Genomic DNA, 21869 nt, shown 5'->3' on the forward strand with positions numbered 1-21869 from the left:
TGAGCTAACTAGCAGCAGTGAGCAGTTATGCTGGGTTATATGTTGCCCCAATTCTTTGAGCATGAATTTTGCAGGACTCCTGGTCTTAGGTATTGCACCTTTAGAGCTGGGTGTACACAGTGTAGAGTGGGCTTAGCTAGCATGGCTTTTTGTCCTTGTTTGAACCAAAACAGTAAAGTTCTGGGCCATAAAACTACAAGCTGAAAGGAGTGATGCACGGACCCTCTGTGTCCTCGGTGAAGTCAGCATTAGGACGCTCCTCACCATGCCACTCAAAAGCCTGTTATATACATCCTCTCTTTGATGATCACTCTCAGAAGTGAGGTATACCTTCATCCTGTTTGTCCTCTCCTTCTCCTCTCCTCCTCCTCTTCATCCCTCCAGTCCCTCTCTCCTTGTTGAATAATAGAAATGCCAAGTGATGAGACCTCAAACATCAAAAAGCCCATTTCCCAGCTTGACAGAGCAATTTACCTTTTCCCATATTCACTCACACACATAATTAAAAGTGGTGGATTGGACTGCAGCATATAGACTGAGTATCTGTACAGCAGCGCTGACTCACATAAGGGGCATCCACACACACACACACACACACACACACACACACACACACACACACACACACACACAGCGCGAAAACATAAAACTGTCCGATTCACCAAGAGAGGAGAGTTTTCGATTAGCGAGCGATGGATTTATACATGGCTCTCTTTGTGTCTCTTCTTCACACACACACACACACACACACACACACACACACACACACACACACACACACACACACACACACACACACCCACATACAGCCTCTGCATGTCCCCTCTGCTCTATGTACATCTTTGCCTGCCTGTAGCTTTTGGTCTCTCTCTGTGTTCGGCCGCATCACATCATATCTGTGCTCATAAAAAAAAACTAACAACGGCACTAAATCAATTTTATCATTGCCGTTGTTTCCTCATTACGTGGTCAAATCGTACCCGATCTAATAAAAACAGCGGAGCAAGAGAGATTTTTCATCAGCCTCTGGTGTGGACGTCACTGAGACAGAAATATTTCTGGTCTTGGTGTCCATGTCCCTATGGATGACATCACCCTAATTGCTTTAAAGTAAATGACTAAGTGGATTACAGCTCATAATCTATTGATTTCTACTCTACCTTTGTACAGAATTAACTCTCTTATCATATAATTACCAGTCTTGCTTCTACTATGCAGCGATGAGCTTTTCTATTCACCTGCTTCCTGATACAATGAATGACTCTTTTATTTTGATACATTTAATAGCGCCCTTGTTTATTTCCTGGATTTTCTAATCCACTCATTGTATCGATGTATAAGTGAGCCTGCGAAGGCCGAGCCCCGTCTCTGATCTCCTGTCAGCCGTAACATCGCCGCCACATTTCCACTACTGAACTCGCGGGGCAAGGTCACGCCTGCCCCGCTTGTAAAACAGCTTCGTAAGGTGACCTGTCGGCAGCGAACGCCTTCGCCCCCCCCCTCCCGCCTCGCGAGGCCGCCCAGACAGTGGCATAATGGTCTGATGATGTACCTCCGCGTATCGATTCAGCCACAGTACAGAAATGTACTCAGCCGTACTGTACCGCGCAGTGGAGAAACCCTACCCCTGGCACCACATCAGACAGGGTTCATATTCAATTCACTCAGCATTTACTGCACTTGGAGGTCAGGGGGAGAAGACTGCCGCGCGCTCCTTTTATAAGCAGCTCCTTTGGTATTTGTCCAACTTTTTAAGTTACTAAAAAATGATAGTGAAGACAGAGACAGGGAGAATAATGAGGAGAGAATACAGAAATCTAGCGGAAGTGCCCTTGGCCCCGTCAGCTAATTGGTGATTTGAGTCTTGGAACGGCTTGTCTTAGCAGTTGTTTTGCGTGGGCAAGCTGAAAATTAATGACGGGGTGCGGTTAAGACACCGCCATTTCGAGCAGAAGACAACTGTGGATGTCTTCTCTGAAGTCTCTGAGCGAGACGTCGACATCTATCAGTGATGTCCGAGGCTCAGGTTTAACACTTTCAACTGACCACAGAACGTATGCGTTTATTTTTATTTTATTTTTTTATTTGCAAGAGGCATGAATAGAGAGCATTTAAATCTTTTTTTTTTTTTCTTTTTGCATAATCAATAACGAATGGTGGCTCGAAAAGCGGATGTAGACAGCCACTCCGTGTTTTCCCGAGGCGGAGAAAAATCTGTTGGAGTTGACAGCAGTCGGGGAAGTGCTGCTAGAAGTGTTGATGGCAGTTGCTCCTGTGCTCATTAGCAGTCTGTGTGGAACCCGTGCAATGTGTTTTCATGAACTGGACAGCAGTCTTGTTTCCTCATGGTGATAGCAGTTCAGGTTACTGGCATGGAATTTCCAAACCATCAGATATGTATATTGAATTGTTGCATCAAAGATATATAGTACATTACATATCCTAGCATGGCAAAGTTAAGATGGCATGTTTGCAGTGTGCAGTCAAAAAACTCAAGCAAACGACTTGAAATGGTGCGGTGTACTTCACTAAATTTAGCTCCGCACTAGCAAATTTTTTGTATGGCATGATGTCTGCTGGAAACCTTCCTTACTTACACACACACACACACACACACACACACCAGCTGTCAGTTGTCTGTCAAGGCAGAAAGATGAGTGATCTGCTGATCAGAATGTGATTTGTGAGACCGGTCAAAAAGACAGCAAGCGAGAGAGACATAGAGAGAGAGAGAGAGAGAGAGAGAGAGATGTCTTAATGTGGCTGAGAGGATCAGTGAGCCTTGTGTCTGAATAAGGAAATTGGCTGAATTTGATTAGCGAAAGAACTAAAACTGAGAGACTGTGAAGAGTGTGTGTGGGTGTGCCAGAAAGTCAAGATCTGTGTCAGATCTTTTTACTCTCGTGTGTGGAAGTTTTAACGTCGGAGTTTATGTCCAGATTTTTGGACGAGGACGTATCGAGAGACAGTTTTATACAGGGCTGGGTATTGTTAAGAACCTCATGATTCGATTTGATTCAGTTCGATTTCGATTTCTTAGGTAGCAATTCCATTCAATAACGCTTCCATTCAGTATTGGTTTAAATGCTTCAATATCGATTCAGTAATAAGTAGTACTAAACAAATAATTCATTAGAGTACCTGCTGATAATTCAGTCTCCGAAAGAGTGGTGCGTCAGACATCGGCTACCCGCTTCCGCAGCTCCGATGGTGTTTCCATGGCACATCAACCTCTAACCCTCGAGCAAGGTCGCGGATGACCGAGAGGTGTCCGGCGAGGCACAGCGGTCGGTTCAGAGGATTTTCTGAATCGATATTGAATTGGGAAAAAAAAAAAAAAAATGTTGCAAAGCATTGATAAATCAATATTTTTACCCACCTCTAGCTTTATACGTAACTTTAATAGTTTGGGATATTGTTAAGGAAAATAAGTTTTCTTTCCTGCCAAGACTTAAATGGTGATTACATCAATACCACTCTTTTTTTCTTTCATTTGAATATGTGGCTACAGCCAGCTAGCCGTAAGCTTAGCATACAGTTGTAGGGACATAGTTGGACATTGTTCAGACTTAACAGTCCACCGTCTGTAAAACTCTATAATTATCCCTTTGTGTCTTATCATTAAAGTTGCAATATGTAAAAATCATCCACCTGTTGATTTTACACTCCCAAAAAATATGGGCAGCATGTCACTGGAGATATGGCTAACTGCTGCGTACTGTATTTTGTTAATTAATACATAACTGTAGCCGTGTAGCTAACTTCAGTAGATAATCTCTGCAGCACAATAAGTAGACGTCTTTGACAGAACATCAAAACTCTGGACTCTCTCACAAGGAAGCAAATCTTCAGATGACTGCCGAACTATTCCTTTATTGTAACTTCAGGGGGGAAAGGTGAACAGGTAATCCTGCTTTGGATAGTGTGACTTGACAGTTTAATGGAGGCACTTCCCTTTTGTTGTCACTAATGTGGAGGGTGTATCTTTACATCAGGCCACACCCGGTGCGGTTTTAAACTGTATAATGCGAACTGAAATCTTAGCCTGACTCAGACAATACAGAACATTAACGTCACACACAAGCCATGTACCTTCCCCTTACTATCTGTCTTGCGCAGGAGTGACACAAAAGGAAAAGATGACAAAGAGAAACATGTTGTGGGGGATTGCTTTACAGGTTTCACTCTTCATCTGCATTTTAGTTCTCCACAGCCTCTGATATGACGCTGCCAACGTTTCCCATTGTGTCCTCGACGTTGGGAAATGGCTAATACCTGCTCGTGATCAGAGAATTTATGAAAACCAGTGAAGAACACACTTTAAAAAGGATAATGATGGAGAGAGATCCTCTCTTCGCCAGACTCTATATTTTTCCTCTTTTTCTTTTCTCTCTGTCCGTTTTTTTTTTTTTTTTTTTTTTTCCTCCAAGGTTAGGTCCATCGTTGTCTACTCGTGATCTATGGCCTCATTTGCCGTGTTTTTTCGGTGTGTCCAGCCGAATTCGTGACAGATGAGAGCATAACAGAGAGACAGAGGGGCAGGGGGAGAAGCGAAGGGGGAGGAAATTGGAGAGACAAATAAATAAATAAGTAGAAGAAGAAAAAAAAAAAGAAATGTCAGGGAGGGCCTCTGAAAGAAAATAAAATGTTTATTTTAGATCCTGGTGTCATTTATTATACACCTCTGTGTGTGTGCGCGCGCGTGCATGTGTGCATGTCGCGTACGTGACGGGCGCAGCTTGTTTTAATTGCATAACAAATCACATCCACGTGTGAGAGTTTATATAGGTTATTAACTCACATGTGCCGACCACATGCGCAAACTGCAAATTGAATATCTTCGTGCGCGTTATTGCTGGTTACATGCGTGTTCGTGCGGCCGTCTTAAAATCCGTGCACCTTTGCAGAGTAAGCCATCCATCAGCCCATTGTGGCATGATGGCGTCTTATATTCTAACCCCGCATTATACAGATGGGACAATTACAGCTGGGCCTATAGCCGCAGCTAGCCGGGACGGCACGGGTCCCATATGTGGAATGAAACATCGGTCGCAATTACATTTGTGTGTCTCTCTAATCCATCCTTCTCGCCATCCCTAATCACCGACCCCCCCCTTCCATTATCTGCCCCCCCCCCCCCCCCCCCACCCCATCTGCCACGAGGCAAATTCAGAGCCTCTCTTTCGTGGCCCAATCGAGAGAGGCTCATTTGTGGCGGTTATTTATTTGTAATAACCCCCATCAACTACCCCCCCCCCCGCCATTTCATTCACTCACAAAAAAAAAAAAAAAAAAGAGAGAGAAAAGCGTCTGAATCCCATTGAACGTTTCCTTTTGGTCACAATCTCTGCCCATGATGAGTTTGATGACTGAAATGAACGGTTGAAATGGACATTTTTTTTTTTTCTTCCCCCCCACTGTGATCTCATTCTTTCTATCATCCTCCACCCTGTCTCCTAATTCTCCCGTCCTCTCCCACCCAACCCTGCCTCCCTCCACCGTCCGTAGATGAATGTGTTTCCCCTCGGCAGCGGCAAATAGGCCACGGATGAAAATGCCATATTTAATATGAATAGGTGGTTCTCACTTACTTACTGTCACACACACACACACACACGCACACACACATGCTCCCCAGCCACCTCGGTAAGACAAAGAGTCTTTGGCCGAGCATCCTCCGTTTCCCATCCCATTATCTGTTTTCTAAAACTCAATAATTGAACTGTTCCATTGGAATACATCATCCGCCCCGCTACCACAAGGCCCCATTGAATAAACTTCTCTCCCTGGCTGTTGTGCACCAGCGCGACATGTTTTTTTTTTTTTTTTTTTCCTCCTTCTCCCTCCATCAGATAGGCTGTATTACTATTTGTCCAGGCACAAGTAATGACTGCAATTTGCTGCTATTTGGTGTCCTGTGAGAGGCCTGTGCCTTGGTAATGGTGGCATTATAATAGTTATCAGACACAGGTTACTATTATCGTGCTATGAATCTGCCATAAGCTATTGCGTCCGACTGTACATCAGAATGACACGGGAGGAAGAAGTGTACAATCTGAGGATGAAATGGAGGAATAACTGGCATCCAGTTCAGAGATTTGTTTTATTATGGAGGCTGTTCAGGGATGCAGCTTTATAAATAACTTCATATTATGAACATGTATGTCCCTGCCACAAAGAAGTAAGGAATTTTATCATTATTTGTACTGGAATGACTTTAGCTCCCAAACTAGTGAAAGTTTTTTGCTGCTATGCAGTCGTCTTTAACAAGCCCAAGAAGCTGTCCTCTACTCCTAATTAGCTTACTGTGATGTTATTATACTGAATATAACCAATCACACTGACGAAAGCAAACTGCTTGTTTGGGATCTAAAGTAAGTACCCTGCTGTTGGTCCACTAAGAGCTGAAGAGGTCGGTGTGTTTACTGGGGAAACTAAAGCTCACAATCTGCTGTATCAGTTCTGCAGCTGACAAAAAAAAAAAAAAAATAGCTTTGGAAAACTTGACAAAACACTCCTTTACAAACCATTAACACCAGACCACGGAACCTACGCTGATCTCCCTGATCACTGTCAGATTTATTGCGTTCTTTCGACTGGAAGACAGTGCCTGTCAGTCGAACTTTTCTCGACTTTAGCATGAAGTACACAGAGCTGTCAAGGCTTTCGTCATGACGTCTGACGATGGACACAAGCCAAACAGAGGCGCAATAGGACGGTTCTTGGCTAGAAATGCAGGCATGCTAGCATGCTTACAGTGACTGGCAAAGTCATGTTTACTGGGTTATTTGCCAGAATCACCATGTGAATGATCCTTTACCTATTTTAATTTAGTTTGAACCTTTTAGAGTTTTCTTTATAGCGTGATAACAATTGATAATTAGCACTTAACTCAACGCAATCTCCTCTGAGGACAATTGCTCTTTGTACCACATATCATAGCAATACGTCCAAACCTCACGACTGGACTAGAGAACATTTTTTTATAGAATATCATGCCAGTCTGTTGAACAGTGGTCGAGATATATCAGTCTGAGTGAAAACACTGATTTTAATTTGTTTGGTTTTTGCTTCATACTTTGAAGACGTTAATCGCATCATGTACCGATCCATCCACACAGCAGTTAATTATACGTCAATACAGATTCTTGGAAATATACAAGTACTGTGCACTGACTTTTATGTATAAGACGTTGTGTTTTAATGCTGCCTGCAGAAATTGATCCTGAATTTTCAATCTTGTGTATCCTAAAACTACTAAATCTTATATGTCAGACAGGGAAACTTGACGGGCACCGGGAACTGTCTCAGCACGCCACAAATTGACTGAGAAATGCTGTCTTGAATGTCAAGTTTCGCCGCAGACTCGGAGAATATTTTGCTTACACCGGTCACGACTGGAGCAGGTTCTAGCGGAGCGACAGAGAGAATGAGGAAGATGAATGTTTTTTTTATTCGAGAAGCTGTGATGTTCAGTTCAAAACTAATGCGCTGATTGGATGAACGAGAAATAAAAGATGGGATAGGAGAATGAGCATATTTGAAGTACAGTGACACAAAAAAAAAAAAAAAAAAAAAAAGCCGACATATGCATCCACGTCTGATTAATCATGCAGCGGTTGTTCAGGCGAAGGACATGAAAAGACCCTGATTTACTGTTTGAAGGTAGAGAAGTTAAAAAAAAATCGGCGCATAAAGGCAGAGCTTCCTCTTTGAAGGTTCCTCCACTGCTGTGCCTGCAGCTGCCATTAGAATTCACCCTCACCACCTTCCAGCTCACCTGGCGTGCCCCCTGCCTTCGAAGCGTTATTGATGTCGTACTTCACCTGACTGAGGCAGCTGAAGTCGTGTGCGCGCGCGTGTGCTCATGTGTGTGAACGTGTCTCGGGCGGTCAGTGATCTATTTAAGTATTTAACAAGTGCCCCAGCAAAAAAAAAAAAAAAACTTGTCTCAAACTCTCGGTTTGGTCCAAATAGTAACTTTGGCACCGGTGTGTGTGTGTGTGTGTGTGTGTGTGTGTGTGTGTGTGTGTGTGTGTGCCTGTGTGTTGCCTCGGGCAGTTTTCTGTCCTGCCAATCCGTCTGTCAGTGGCAAACGGCATCCAGCAGGTTGAGATGCGACACACGGAAGCGGACACACCGGTGATGTTGGAGATTTAAGAGAGAACAGAGTAGACCTGAGCGTGCACGGGTGTGATTAAAACGTTTCAAAACACCTTCTTAAAGGATAATTCCTCGACTACAGAGTGTTCCACCGCCTGGGTGAGATTCAAGGTAACTCTGCCTGATGAGTGTGCAGACAGATGGCGGATGTTGGAAATGCAGACAGCGGCAGAAAAAGAAAAACAAAAAAAAAAAAAAAACATGTCTGTTTTTATGATAACGGCAAAGACAACTACGTGTGGAAATGGACTTCTTAAATGATGATCTGTCTCCGTCTCGCCGCCTCGCCTGATGTTCGGATACGTCTTCGCTTGCAGGGTGAGAGACAGGTACATTTGGACAGCATTGTTTGATGTCCTTGTTAATACCCAAGTTCTCAGATTTCCCCAAAGAGATCATTAAAGTTTCCTCTTATCTTAGTCATGCAGACGCGCAGATGGCAGCCGGTAGAGATTTAGCGGACAAAAGGAGTAATCCTTGATGTTTATCTCAATGGTGTTAAGTACAATAGCATATTCTTTGCAAGGAATTCACAGGCATTAAGCAAACTCGGTTCTCTTCCGAGGGCTCGTGCAGAAATCTGTCTTCCAGTGTGTCAGATTCGGTTTACGAAAACAAACCGAAAGAAAGAAGGTCAAGTATTTCCTTTTGGAACAGCATTTCATTTGAGTGCTGCAGCTCCAGTTTTAGAATATGGTTTTGATGTGTTGGAGTTCTTGACAACATGAAGGTTTTATCGAGAACATATGTTCTTATTTATTCATAAGTACAACTGAAGTGTGATGGTTTATTATGCGTCGGAATGTGGTGGATTGAAATAAAGGCCCGGAAAAAATGGGTCCAGTGCTGCATTAAAGGGGTGCTCAAGCTTTTTTTTTTTTTTTTTTTTTTTTTGTCACACATCCATAGATTTTGTGGACTTGCAAGGGGCATAATAAAATATAAAAAATGGTCAAAATTGTTGCGGCAGAGGCCGAGATGTCCTCGCTTTTAGTCTTGTATACAGGTGAGACTTCAGATGGCTAGATCCTATTGAATCCCACATCTCCCATCATGTAGCTCATTTACATTTTAGGGCATTTAGCAGACGCTTTTGTCCAAAAAGGACTCACAGTGATTCATACATACATTCATACACTGATGGCGGTGGCTGCCATGCAAGGTGCCGACCAGCACGTCAGTGAGCAGTTTGGGGTTCAGTATCTTGCTCAAGGACACTTCAACATGCAGACCAGGGGGATGGAACCAGCGACATTCCAATAACGAGACGCTGTTTCTACCCCTGAGCCACGGCCGCCCCTCGTCCTCTCTGCCTGCCATGCTCTCAGACACCATGCCCCCGACTTGTAAAAAGGTTTCATTTGCAGGTCTGCGGCCATGCTAGCGGCTCTGTGAGGGTGAATCTTATTAGCTTCGTAGACGTGTATTTAATAAACCAAAGTATTGGACACATACAGAGCGTTGACCTGGTGATGATGCCAGATGAAAAAAAGGGGAAAGGAGAACATAAATACATTTACCAAATGTCATGGCAACTCATCCAATAGTCCAAATTAACTTCTTATATATCTCATTTTTAAAACCATTTAATCTTTTTTGCTTTTACTCGTTCTTTTATCCTTGTTTTTGTTCTCATTCGTTTTATCCGTGTCTTAATCCTCTCTTGTGATGTCATCTTTTTATCATCTTTATTTTATTCTTTTTATTTGTTTTAAGTGCCTCTGTGCGATGTTGACTTTTTTCGTCCGTTCCTTTTGTGTAATTATTCATCTTGAAATCTTGTGTTTTGCTTTCTTGTTGTAATCCCTAGTCTGGGCTTGTCTCTGTTTGGCTTGACTGTCTGGCCTTTCTCCTACATTTCATCATCCTCTGTTTGCCAAAGTCTGTTTATAAAATAGAAATTGTATCAGTATCATATTATGACATTTCTCTCAAATATATAAACATATGAATATATTAGATATGAATGATTTGAAATAAGTAACGAGTTATATTACTGCTCAAAGACAAAACATTACTGTAACAATTTGCTTTTGTAACGCGTGACCCCCAACGCTGGTTTTTGACCCAGTTCCTGTTGTGATATTTTAGTTTGGACCCATGCTGGAAGCATGCCGAGTCAGAATAACCCTGATGACATCACCAGAGGAGCAGTTCTCCTCATGAATAGTAAACTGATCTTAAAGCGTACAATTAACAGCGTCCCTCCAAAGTATCGAGCAGTCTGGGACCAGTTTTTATTTCAGCCTTAATGAATTTGTAATCCATCCTTCATACTAACAGTGACATGAGGTGGTTAGAAATCTTTCTACACACAATGGAAAATTATCAATGCACAAACAATATACAGTGGGACTATGTACAGCTGTTAATTTGGACTCCTGTCATAACAGTTTATAGGTGATTGGAAGTGAAGCAGTGACCAGAAGGCCCCGCATGTTTTAGTCTGAAAGGACTTCTGAGGCTTGTTTGCGATTTGTGATCTACTTTTTCGAGATCTAGACATGAACTGCATGTTTTTCATCAGCCGTCTGATCCCCAGGAGGACAGTGGGCGGTGCACTGCATATTACAGAGAGGGAAGTTTGTCCGAGGGTGTAATCTCAACCCGTCGGTGTGTTTACATGTGTTTAAATGTGTACCCCCCCCCCGGCTAGCCTTGTATGCAGCGGCGTGGAGTTGTAAGCAGCACCTCCAGAGCTGTTTATCTCTGATAGTCACAGTGGGCTCGCTCCTTTTTAATCTCGTGTTCCGGGGCGCAGGACACCTCCGGTAGATTCCCCGGCGTTCATCCGGCCTGTACGGTGTAAGCTGTTTGAAGGTGGTTTAAGCAGTGTGTGTGTGTGTGTGTGTGTGTGTGTATAACATTGACCAGGTGTGTGTTTCATTTTCCAGGTCACCCGCGCGCCGGTGGAGAGCTGCGAGCAGTACGACTCCTGCGGGGCCTGTCTGGGATCGGGAGACCCTCACTGCGGCTGGTGTGTGCTGCACAATGTGTAAGTGGCGATCCTGCTCATGATGTGTGTCTGAGCGGTAGTTTTCGGTGCTTACATTACAGTGAGTGGGTGCCCCACTGTTAATCATGCTCTGCTACTGTGGCGGAGGGGAATCGTGGAAATTCTATCAATTCCGTTTTTATGAGTCAAGTCAAATGTATTTAAAGCGCATTTGGATAAATAAAAGGCAAAAAAAGACAAAACAGATGATTTGACTGAAGTGTTTTACAAAGACAAAAGGAAATGAGGTTAACAGAACAGACGATGAGAGATCACGCTCATGCTCAGAGTTCAGAATTACCATCCCTGTGACAACAATGTGAAAAGTAGTGAAGCAGCCCCTGTGAGAGCCCATGTGTTGTAGCAGTCGGAACGAATTGAGCATCGAAAGACAAAGATAACGAGGCGGCTGATATCCAGCATTTTATACATTTTTCAGATAGACAAACAGACTGCCGATAAAATAAACTCATTTTAAAAATGTGCTTCTTTGGCTCTGATGCAGTGTCCTCTCACACGAGGCCCCGCCTACAACAACATCTGGTTACACGTCATTATTATAACCCAATAAACACCAAACAATATGAGCGGTAACTACGCAGGAAATAACTAGAAAATAACTACATGTACCAATTAAATGGAAACGCAAGGACACATAATGTAGCAAAGAATTAAAAAAAAACCTCTTTGAAAATATTACTTACAAACAGTCAAAAGAAGATGAAAATGCTGGATTTGGAATGCGATTTTTGGATGGCAAAGCAAAGAACTGTCCCCCTCAGAAGCTCCGCTGTGATCGTAGTTTTACAAATACGTTATGTTACGTTATAAGTGATTTTTGATCATTCGTCTGTGAGAGATCAAGTTTCCCTTCTATTTAGGTGAGCTATTTCCGGGGCTCCGGCGTCGTGCGTGCTCACTCACTGACATGGCTAACTGGGACACAGGTAGGCTGGAGCCATCGTTAACCGGTCACACCTGTGCCTCTCCTGCTCCAGCGGGTCAGAATGTGTGCCGTGAACAGGGCCTGTTGGCTCCGGCCTGTGACCTGATGCTCAAACTGAAGGCAAACTCAGTCTGGTACACGCCTGTACGCGGCCGGACTAGACCGTCTCCAGACAGACGCATGAAAACGCAGATCGGTCGGCCCTTCACGTACATCGGGCTCGTGTGTGAAAACAGAGAGACCCAGGCAGGCATGGAAGGGGGACTGCTCTCCGCAGAATCCTGACGGCAGCCATTTTGTCTCCCTTTTTCATTACAGAATTATCATTAAACGTTAAATCTGAACACATCCATCCTATCAGCACGCAAGCTAAAATACTCCAGTATTATACGACATGATCACACACTCTCAGTTGACATTTGCCAGTGATGCTACAAACACCGATGAGGCCCAATTAGGAAGTGATTGTGGGCGTCTGTGTCACCTTTCCTGCCCGTCCAGACACAAACACCGACACTGATTTTCTGAATATCTTCACCCTGGAAGGACAAGCCAATTACGCTTGTACAAAAGGAGAATTTTTTTCGGATAGAGCCATAGGATATGCCAAGAATTAAATAGTCTGCACGTGTCGTCTGACAGCATCCGAAGACAAAAGTATTTCTAGCCGTTCGGCGCGGGGTGAACAGTCGTAGCGAGGGGGCCTGATGCAATGATTGCTGAAACGGGGCAAACGGCGCACACGTTCCAACAGCCTTTACCCAGATGGATTGATGGTGTTGCACGCCATTCGTACACATGAAAAACAAATTGCTCTGTGAAGATCAGGGTGAGAGCTTTTTTCCAAAGCGCAGGGCCTCAGATGTTTAACAATCTTGATTTTTTTTACTCAAGGACCTCTTTTCAAGTCCAATCAGCGTGGAGTTGGCCGAGTCAAATTTTCAAAAAAAAAAAAAAAAAAAAAAATGATGTTACCGGGCAGGGGAGGGGGGAGACTGCCTCTGTCTGTTCAGTAAACTGCGTTCGATAATCCCGCGCTGCTAATCCGGTCGGAGACACTTGCGTCAAGGAATTTACCGCAGCAAACTAGTCAGCTATGTTTTGAGTGAAAAAAACAAAACAAAAACAAAACAGTTCTGCTCGGAGATCAGGGTCAGACATGGACGTGTGAGCGGAGTGATGGTTAGAAGCGCCGGGGGGCTGTAAAGGCCACCGCGTGATACGGCTGATGGACGAGCCGCTTGACGGTGAGGCATGAGCGAGCAGCTGGTGCCAATCAGCTAATGCAAGTGTGGCTTCGGAGCTACAGAGCTCTGCCCCGCTTGTTTTTTTTTTTTTTTTTTTCCACCCTGCCTGTGCGTTTGATTGCTGCGCTGCGCTTTGATTCTCCTCTCATAATAACAGACAGCTGCAGCATCATCCACAACCTTTAGAATACGTACGTTGTTCATAATCCACTCCCGCGCACACGCTCGCCGCTCTGACGGAGACACTGCAAACAAAGCACGTTTTGCTCAAACAAGGGCAACGGTAAACAGGATCAGTCTGGGTTTGATACACGGAAAAAAATGTGAATTCCGTCTTTTGAGCGGCGATTTGACCAGAGTGTGTGTGTGTGTGTGTGTGTGTCCGCTCTAGGTGTTCGAGGAAAGATCGTTGTGAGCGGGCCGAGGAGCCTCAGCGTTTCACCACCAGGGCGGAGCAGTGCGTCCGACTCTCGGTCCAACCCACCACCATCTCTGTCACCATGTCGGAAGTGCAGGTACAGTGTGTTGCATGTGTCCGAGTGTGTGTATTGTGTGTGATGGGAAAGGGCCGAAAGAACAGAAGAAAAAAAAAAGAGAAAGATAGATGTTAAATGACAATGATGTCACAACGGGTCCATCATTTTGAGGAGAAGCTGAATAGGGAGTTTGGAGCCGAGTGTCCTGGCAGCCTTTTCTGCAGTGTAGCGGCAGAAATCTTTATCACAGATGAATCGATTATGAATTTATGTGTCCCTCACGGTGCTGCTCTCCTCCCTTCTCCCAGTTGGTACTTCAGACGCAGAATGTGCCCAGTCTGTCTGCTGGGGTGAACTGCTCCTTTGAGGACTACGTGGAGACAGAGGGACGCATCTACGGTGGACGGATCTTCTGCCTGTCCCCGTCTACGAAAGAAGTGGCCCCCATCACGCGAGATCAGGGTAAAAACGTCCGGGCGTTACAGAAATACATGGTGCACAAAAGGTCGTTGTAGATTTTTCTTTCCAGGCCTCTGAGTTGAATTCCTCCAATTTTGCTTTTGAAGGAAAAAAGTTTATTTTGTCAAACAAATGAACAAATAAAAGGACATAGGACTTGACTTTGTGACATATATGTATGTATGAACCAATGATTTCTGAAATAGATGTCAGTGCTATGCAACATTAATTCATTACTTATTTTCATAACAGAATTATATTGACTATCATTTGATTTTCATCATAGTGTAGTTTTTGTATCTCAAAATGCCTTTTCTCGATTTTTTTTTTTTTGTCATATTATCATTTGCCCTAATGAGACTTAATTTATAAAAACACTTCATATTGACTTTTTTCATAATGTTACACTAACAGTCTTTCTGTTATTAGGCCCCTCTGTCGCTCTACAGCTAGCTACAACTGCTAGCCTACTGTTACTATAGCCAGTTAGCTCCTGATAGCAAGAGCAACAACAATGCTTAAGTTATTCTGAAGGGAACAGCTAAGGCTAACACTGTAAGTACACAAAGTAGCCAGACCTTGCCAGCTAGCTAGCAGGCTAGCTGGGTTAACATGTGCTGTCAAGCTAAGCCACCAAAAAAATGAGTGAAATGTTGCGTCAGTGCTAATTTAAAGTGGCAGCAAGGTAATTGATTCAAAATAGCTTTTGACGCAAGCTAGCAGGAGCTAACTGGTTAAATATGTTAGCAGCAGTTGTGCATTATCATATTAATATTAATATTTAACACTTTGGGCTCATTATAGTCTATCTACTGCTGTAAATCCTGCTGCCACAGTTGTCAAGCAGGGACATGTGTGACTCTGTCTCTGATTCACCCTGTGTCTGGAGGTTCTGCTGCAGTTTCAGTTTACTGACATTTCAAACAATTAGCAAGCTTTTATTTTGTGGAGAAGATGACTCCACTTAATTCTGGGCCTTTTTTTTTTGGTTGAGCAGTTTCGTTTGACGCTGCATAAACATCTTCTCCTTTTTGTTTTGTTTTTTTGCATCGTTCAGCTTGTTCATTCAAGTGTGCGAAACATGAGTCACGCTGCTCCTTAAATGCACCCATTTTGTTTGTGATAATCAAAATTAAAAAAAAGTGCTGATTCACAACCTTACTGCACTGGGCCCAAAAATGTACATGGACAGCTGAGCCACCTCCCTCGCTGTGTAACTTCTCCACCAGTTCTATTGATTCTGCCCCGCGGCTCTGCCTACTTTCTAGCAGAAACACTGTGGCTCCAAAATGTCAGCTATACAGGAATCGACAAGTATTACCTCAAAAAGGGGCTGTTAACATTTCCAAATACATCTGAAGGGCTTGGCCACGATCCTGGGCTCATGAGACGTTTTCCATACGCTCACTGTACATGACAGTAGCAGGTGTACACGAAAGACATATGAGAAAAAGCTCTGGTAATATGGCGCTCTGTGACTCCTTGTAGGTGACCAACGCGTCATAAAGTTGTATCTGAAGTCAAAGGAGACGGGGAAGAAGTTTGCCAGCGTGGATTTGGTCTTCTACAACTGCAGCGTCCACCAATCGTAAGTTTTTATCGATTTTGTTTTGCTAAGTGTGAATGGAGTGGAAGGCAGAAACAAATGAGAAAAAAGAAAACACGTGACATTTTTTTTTTTTCCCCCTTGGTTGTTTACCAGAAGGCAATAATGCTAAAATATCGGCCTGCAAATAACTCTTACATTGGAAAATGGAGGGAACGGTCTGCGACCTCTGCTAATTCATTATTCAATGTATTCAAGCTTTTTACAAATCAATTAGTTAATTAAATCTCGAGCAATGAAGGGACTACTGGTGAGTGAAATAATAAATCGATTCCTAACCATGCAAGACCGAGAAGGGCGGCCAAGCTTGGGTGGCTAAAACACGTCAGTCGTGTTTCTTGGAAATGAATTATCCCTAATTTAAGTATAGGAATACTGATCGGCTTCTCGGTGCTGGTGTGAGAGCAGGTTGTTCGTTGCTATACATGGCTGAGTCTGGTGTTCAAGAAAGAAGAACCGGGAAGCAGAGAAGGATCGGAGAGACTACAGTATCTGCATCGTTATATCTGCAGTTTTGTTCAAATTGTTAGGAATTGTTCTAATAGTCTATCATCTGCATTGTCAGCACTGAACTATGGTTTTGTATTAAAATTGCAGTTGAGCAGTGGATGAGGCAGCATTTCAGAGGCCAGAACATGTTACGTCTATGCAAGTAGTATGCACAAAATTGGAATATGATTGGTTCTCCACTTGGTGGATTCGTATTTGCATTTCCTGTCACAAACTTGGGATACACAAAAAGCTTGGCTCCACGTGGGTCTCAAACTCCGGCCCACCATCCAGTGTGTGACCCACCCATTTGCCAAACTGACCAGCCCAAGATATTTCCATTAAACTCACCCTGTAACTGCAGCTATTTCACAACTACTCTTTAACTTCACTTACATAAGCTCCTTTCGTACCATGTTTAATGAAACATCAGTATTTTATCTTAAGGAGCTGTGAAGGTGAAAGTTGTTTTCGCGGTCGACCTTCAGTGTTGCTGGCTGTCAGGGCAGCTCTCCGCTGGAGCTAATGAACCCTTAATTATTTGAGTTTACCAAACTATAAAGAGAAGCTGCTGTTCTCTTTTTAAGGTTATCTACTTCTTGAACACTGATCTTGCACAATTAATGCTCTGCTTTTTTAAATAGTTTTTTGGAAGAAGAAACTTTGTCTTAGTAGGATTTCTGTAAAGTTGAAGTGTAAGTTGTTTTGAGAAATGGAAGAAGAGAAGCTAGCAGTGCAAGTGACCAACAGCTGATGGGAGCAGACAGCAGTCAAAATATTATCAGCGGGAGCTTATCATAATAAAAATGATGAAATTGGACCTGTAGAATTCAGGGTTATAAAGATATCATTTCTCGCAAACGTTGTTGCCATTACTCTGTAACTACTGTTAGCTTCAAACACTGATATAGTCTTAAATAGGCTCCTCATCTGTCCATGTTGGGGGGGTTTACACATTGGTGTTGAGGTCAGTGGGGAGGCACCAAACAATATACTGACCCTCGACATCCAATTAGGGTTAGGGTATAAGTCACACTAAGGCTGACAGAACACCAATCGCTGAAGCTAATTTGCATTATTTGCAATATTGTAAGTATGAAATCATAATGCATAATCCATTTTCAAAGGATTTAAATCTTTTTTTTTTTTTTTTTTTTTTTTTTTTTCACAAAGTTAAGTGACTCAACTGACTTTTATTCTTGGCTTTATTTACCATTCAAGTTCCTATCACCTTTAATGTGCTTCCAAACTAAACCTGCAATTACACAAAATGTCCTATGTAGCTTTACGATGATGACATAATCCTTATAATGCAAGACTTAACAAAGCAAAAAAAAAAAATAGTCAAGTCACTCATTAATTGAAAAAATATTTATAAAAAAAGAGGAGCTTGGGTCTACCTATTAAAGTCGTAAACAAGTCTCCAAAAGGGACTTTAAAATCCAATGAGAAAATGAGCTGATAACGCTGCAAAACATTAAAGCTCAAAGCAGCTCAAGGGCAGAACTGCAGACATTAGTGTGCAGCAAGGTGTTCACTGTTAACAACCGCAACATGGCTGTTTGGTGCATTTTCTACGGCGCGCTCATTCTAATTAGAAGATTAGACTATTTAGAAGTCAGCGTCTCTCCCAAATGGCTCGTTTTAATTGGAGAACCCTGGCAGGACCCCAACAACAAGTAATAGTTCTATTTTATCTGATTCTTCTTCTGATGTAGTAACATGATACATTTGTGATTATTGCCTTGTAGCTTGTTTCTTCTCGCCATGGAGACCACAAAATACAGACCCAGAGTTTAATCCCAAATAAACCAGTCAGAGGAATTATTATTCAGACGCAATTAAATCAGATATTTTGCTCAAATTGTTCAGCTTTGGTTGGTGTTTGTCTTTTAATGCCGCTGGAGGTTTTCAGCTGAAAGTACACGAAAAGAGGGGGAGGGGGAGAGAGGAGCGGTGAGATCGGCCTGATAATGAATGAAGAATGTGCTCTTAATTGACCTGCCTTGTTAAATAAAGGTTAAATGAAAATAAATAAAATGTCATTCCCTAAATGACTCTTGGCTGCTCCTCTGAAGTCGCTGAGTGGGATCCTCCCTCCCCCCTCCGCCATCTCTCTCGCTCTGGCCTCGTCCACCTGGCACAGGCTCGCGTCTCGCATTTAGGTATCTGCGCTTTCTGTCAATACACCTGAAAATGAAAATGCTTCTGCGGCACGCTCAAAGTGGATTCTTCTTCCTGTTGCCAAGAGCAGATTGATGACAGCATTGCTTCCTCCCCCTAATGTTTACATCATTTAAAACATCCTCTCGCTCTATCCCTTTTCAGCTTTTATTAAAAATTCTGACTGCTTTTATTATCTCTTGCAAAAGGGGAAGGATCGGAAGAGGGAAAGAGAGGAAGAATATCAGGATATGAAGAAAAACAAATGGGAGACAAAGGGAAAAGCACAGCGAGCAGTAGAACCTACGGACTGAGGAAGCACAATCGTATATTTCCCGATTATCACCCCTACACCTGGTTTTCAGGTGCTCCCTTGTCACTCTGTTCTGAGGGGCAAGGGAGCACCTGAAAACCAGGTGTCTCTCACCTGCACTGCTTTTTGGGTTCATGAATATAATAGACCAATACTAATTTAGTCTCTGGCTCCTCTGTTCGAAAAGTTCCCCGGCCAAAACACTGCAAAAAGTACATATTGTGACAGTAACCTTTCATTTCTGAGTCAGACCTTACAAGCGACTAGTAATGAGGAGTTAAAGTGCACTTGTCCTGCTTTCACTCTCCGTGAAGCCGCTGTTCTCCCCCCGTCTCCCTCCTTCCAGCCCCCCGGCCCTCTTCTCCTCTCCCACCCTCCAACTTTTGTCTTGTCCACCCATCACTTTCCCTCCTCCTTCCCCCGTCCCTCACTTTTACCCGTCTCGCCCTCCCCCGGCCCCGAACCCCTCTCAGCCCTCTTCGCCACCACCCCTCCATGTCCCTTTTCTTGCCACTCTTTCTCGTTCATCAGGCCCATTTACCGCCTGTGCTCTGCTCTTGGCCCCGCATATATCTGCATAGTAATAGGCCGTTAATTAGCTCGAGCCGGGGTGCCTGTGTGGAGATGGTCATAATGGAGTGGGCTTGGAGAGGGAGCTCACCTGGGCCACTTCTCAGGGCCTCCAGGCCTGGTTCAATGGCTTTGATTCATTTTGTGAATGTGCGCCTGTGTGTGTGTGTGTGTGTGTGTGTGTGTGTGTGTGTGTGTGTGTGTGTGTGTGTGTGTCAGTGGAGTTTTCTGTTTGTTCTTTGTGAGTTAAAGAGCGTACAGGATGTGTCAAAGTGACTGCGCCAGAGTGTTTATTCATGCGTATTTGCGCGCATGCACGAAAGTGTGTGTCGGCGTGTGTGTGTGTTTGGGCTCCGCGCCCCTGATTAAGCGGCCCACCTAGCCCTCCTCTCTTTGCTGCACAAACAGGCGTGCTGCTGTTTAAGCCTTTGATGTTGGCTCCGCCGGGCCCCCTCAGGACTCTGCAGGCCTGTAAAACCACAGTGTAGTTATTACCACAGCAGCTGTAACATAAACCCACATATTATACGCCACTCCCCCCTCCGCCGCCGTCCCCTTTCACCTCCGAACCTCTGATCCCGCCTGTCGGAAGGTGCCGGAGTCGGGGGGGGCCGTTTAGCTGCAGATAATGGAGTGTCTACTCTGTGGGCGGTGGGCGGGCGAAAGTGTTGCACAGACTGGCAGCGGCAGACGCACAGACGTACACGGTATCGGCACAGATGCACTAGGCAGAGCAGCCCGCAGGCGAGCGCCCAGACGGGCTCGCGCGCTGACTGCACGCGGCCTTCGCTCGGGCGCGCTCAAAGGTGGACGCACCAGCCTCGCACATTCTCATACAGACACACACAAACAGGTGCACGCACAGTCGGAAGGGAGCGCGCCGGAGACAGAAGGCGCAGACTTGGAACGGCAAATTGCGCCGCGAGCTATTTGCATACACTGTTACAATATTAGAAATTTGCATCAAAAAAGAGCTTTGGAATAGTTTAATTGAGCATGCGGGAGGAGGAATAATGCATCTTTAAAGAGAGGAAGAGAAACAAACGGGGAGGGCGAGCGCTGGAGGGAAGAGTGGGACAGGGAAGAGAACTTGAGCTCCCCGAGAGCTGCTGAGGGAGAAGACGAGTGAGAGAGATTGTGCCCATTGTGTCAGGAATAATGCGTCCCACACAGCTAAAAGGTTAGCGCCGCAGCCTCAGGCCACCATGACCATTACAATATGAAAGGGCTGAGAGCCTATGCAGTGAAAAGAAGCACTCCAGGGAGGGGACCGGCCCACGCTCCGGCCCCTAGGACGGGCTCTCATGCAGGCAGACCATCGGCCTCGCCACCCGCCCCGGAGACCGGCCGCACTCGGCAGTCACGTTATCGACTTCCAGAGTCGTCTCGTTGGGAGCAGTTTAGAGTTAAACTTTTCTGTATTGACATCACCAATTAGTTGATTTTTGCGGCAATAGTCCGTGGTCCAATTTCCAATGAGTGTGGCCCGTTTTAATTAAACTGGGGGTTGAGACTCGCAGACTTCTGGACAATCGCTGTGACAAGATGCAATAATATCTTATAATGAGTCTGAGTCCCCTGTCGAGAATCTAAACTTCTCATTCGGTTGCTGTACTTTGTAACTTAATGATGTATGCATTGTTTTATTGCTGCACACTTTGGAGCTTTATGGCATTAAACATAAAGCAGCCTATTTTTAGATTGCATCGCTCAGCCCGACTTATCTGTCTTCTGTACACAATCCACATTAAAAAGAAACCTGGGAGATTTGTTTTCAAACCGACTGGTGGTTTGAATCAGAAACATGCCTATAGTTGCTTCAAGCACTGTTTAAGCAAGTAAAGCTTTATGCTTTGTACCTTGACGTGGGTCACTGGCCTGCTTCTTTGGGGTCGGCACATGTTGACATGGCGTGGCGAGCTTCAGATGAAAGACTAACCCCCTGATTAGAAAACAATCGCGACTTTACCTGCGACTTTCTCGACCAGAATTAAATGATCGCTCACTCCTTTCATGCGCGTTTGTGCGGGGCCGTTGCTCGCATATCAACAGCTTTGTTCCATCGATCCAGCCTCGCTTAGAACAAAAGCTCGAAGAAGATGAAAAAGGCGTTTGACCCGGCTCTGCTGCGAGGCCTTGTTAAATAGCGGGGGATTTTATTGACTACATTGCAGCAGAGCAGCCACTTACCCAAGCCAGTTGTCCAGGCATTGACAGCTCTACTGTAGGACAAGTCTCCACTACCCAGGTGACCCAGAGGAAGGCTACGATGTCAACACGGGCGACAGCTTCGCGCGAAGAAGTGTGTCTCAGCCTGTCAAGTGTGTGTTATTGCAGTCTTGGGCGCACATACAGGCTCACACACAAATGTTGTGTGCACACATCCCTGCAACAAGAAATCGATGAACCCCGGGGTTAATAGTGAGGAGGAACTGGCTCACC

At 44.3% G+C, this 21869-nt stretch overlaps 1 protein-coding gene across 8 annotated transcripts in view; it reads left to right on the forward strand.

Moving 5' to 3' along the window:
* LOC119022961 (plexin-A1-like) overlaps nucleotides 1-21869 on the forward strand; it is a 294058-nt gene that overhangs the window by 153378 nt on the left and 118811 nt on the right. For 7 of the 8 annotated variants that reach the window (XM_037104478.1, XM_037104481.1, XM_037104484.1 and 4 more), the window contains 4 exons: nucleotides 11058-11158; nucleotides 13743-13866; nucleotides 14136-14289; nucleotides 15775-15874. In XM_037104478.1, coding sequence (XP_036960373.1) covers nucleotides 11058-11158; nucleotides 13743-13866; nucleotides 14136-14289; nucleotides 15775-15874 — 479 coding nt within the window. Of the gene's footprint in view, nucleotides 1-11057; nucleotides 11159-13571; nucleotides 13635-13742; nucleotides 13867-14135; nucleotides 14290-15774; nucleotides 15875-21869 lie in introns of those variants that run through there. The other variant, XM_037104483.1, reaches the window with a different exon arrangement.

The sequence above is a fragment of the Acanthopagrus latus genome, chromosome 7 (assembly GCF_904848185.1).
Source record: "Acanthopagrus latus isolate v.2019 chromosome 7, fAcaLat1.1, whole genome shotgun sequence".
Lineage (NCBI taxonomy): Eukaryota > Metazoa > Chordata > Actinopteri > Spariformes > Sparidae > Acanthopagrus > Acanthopagrus latus.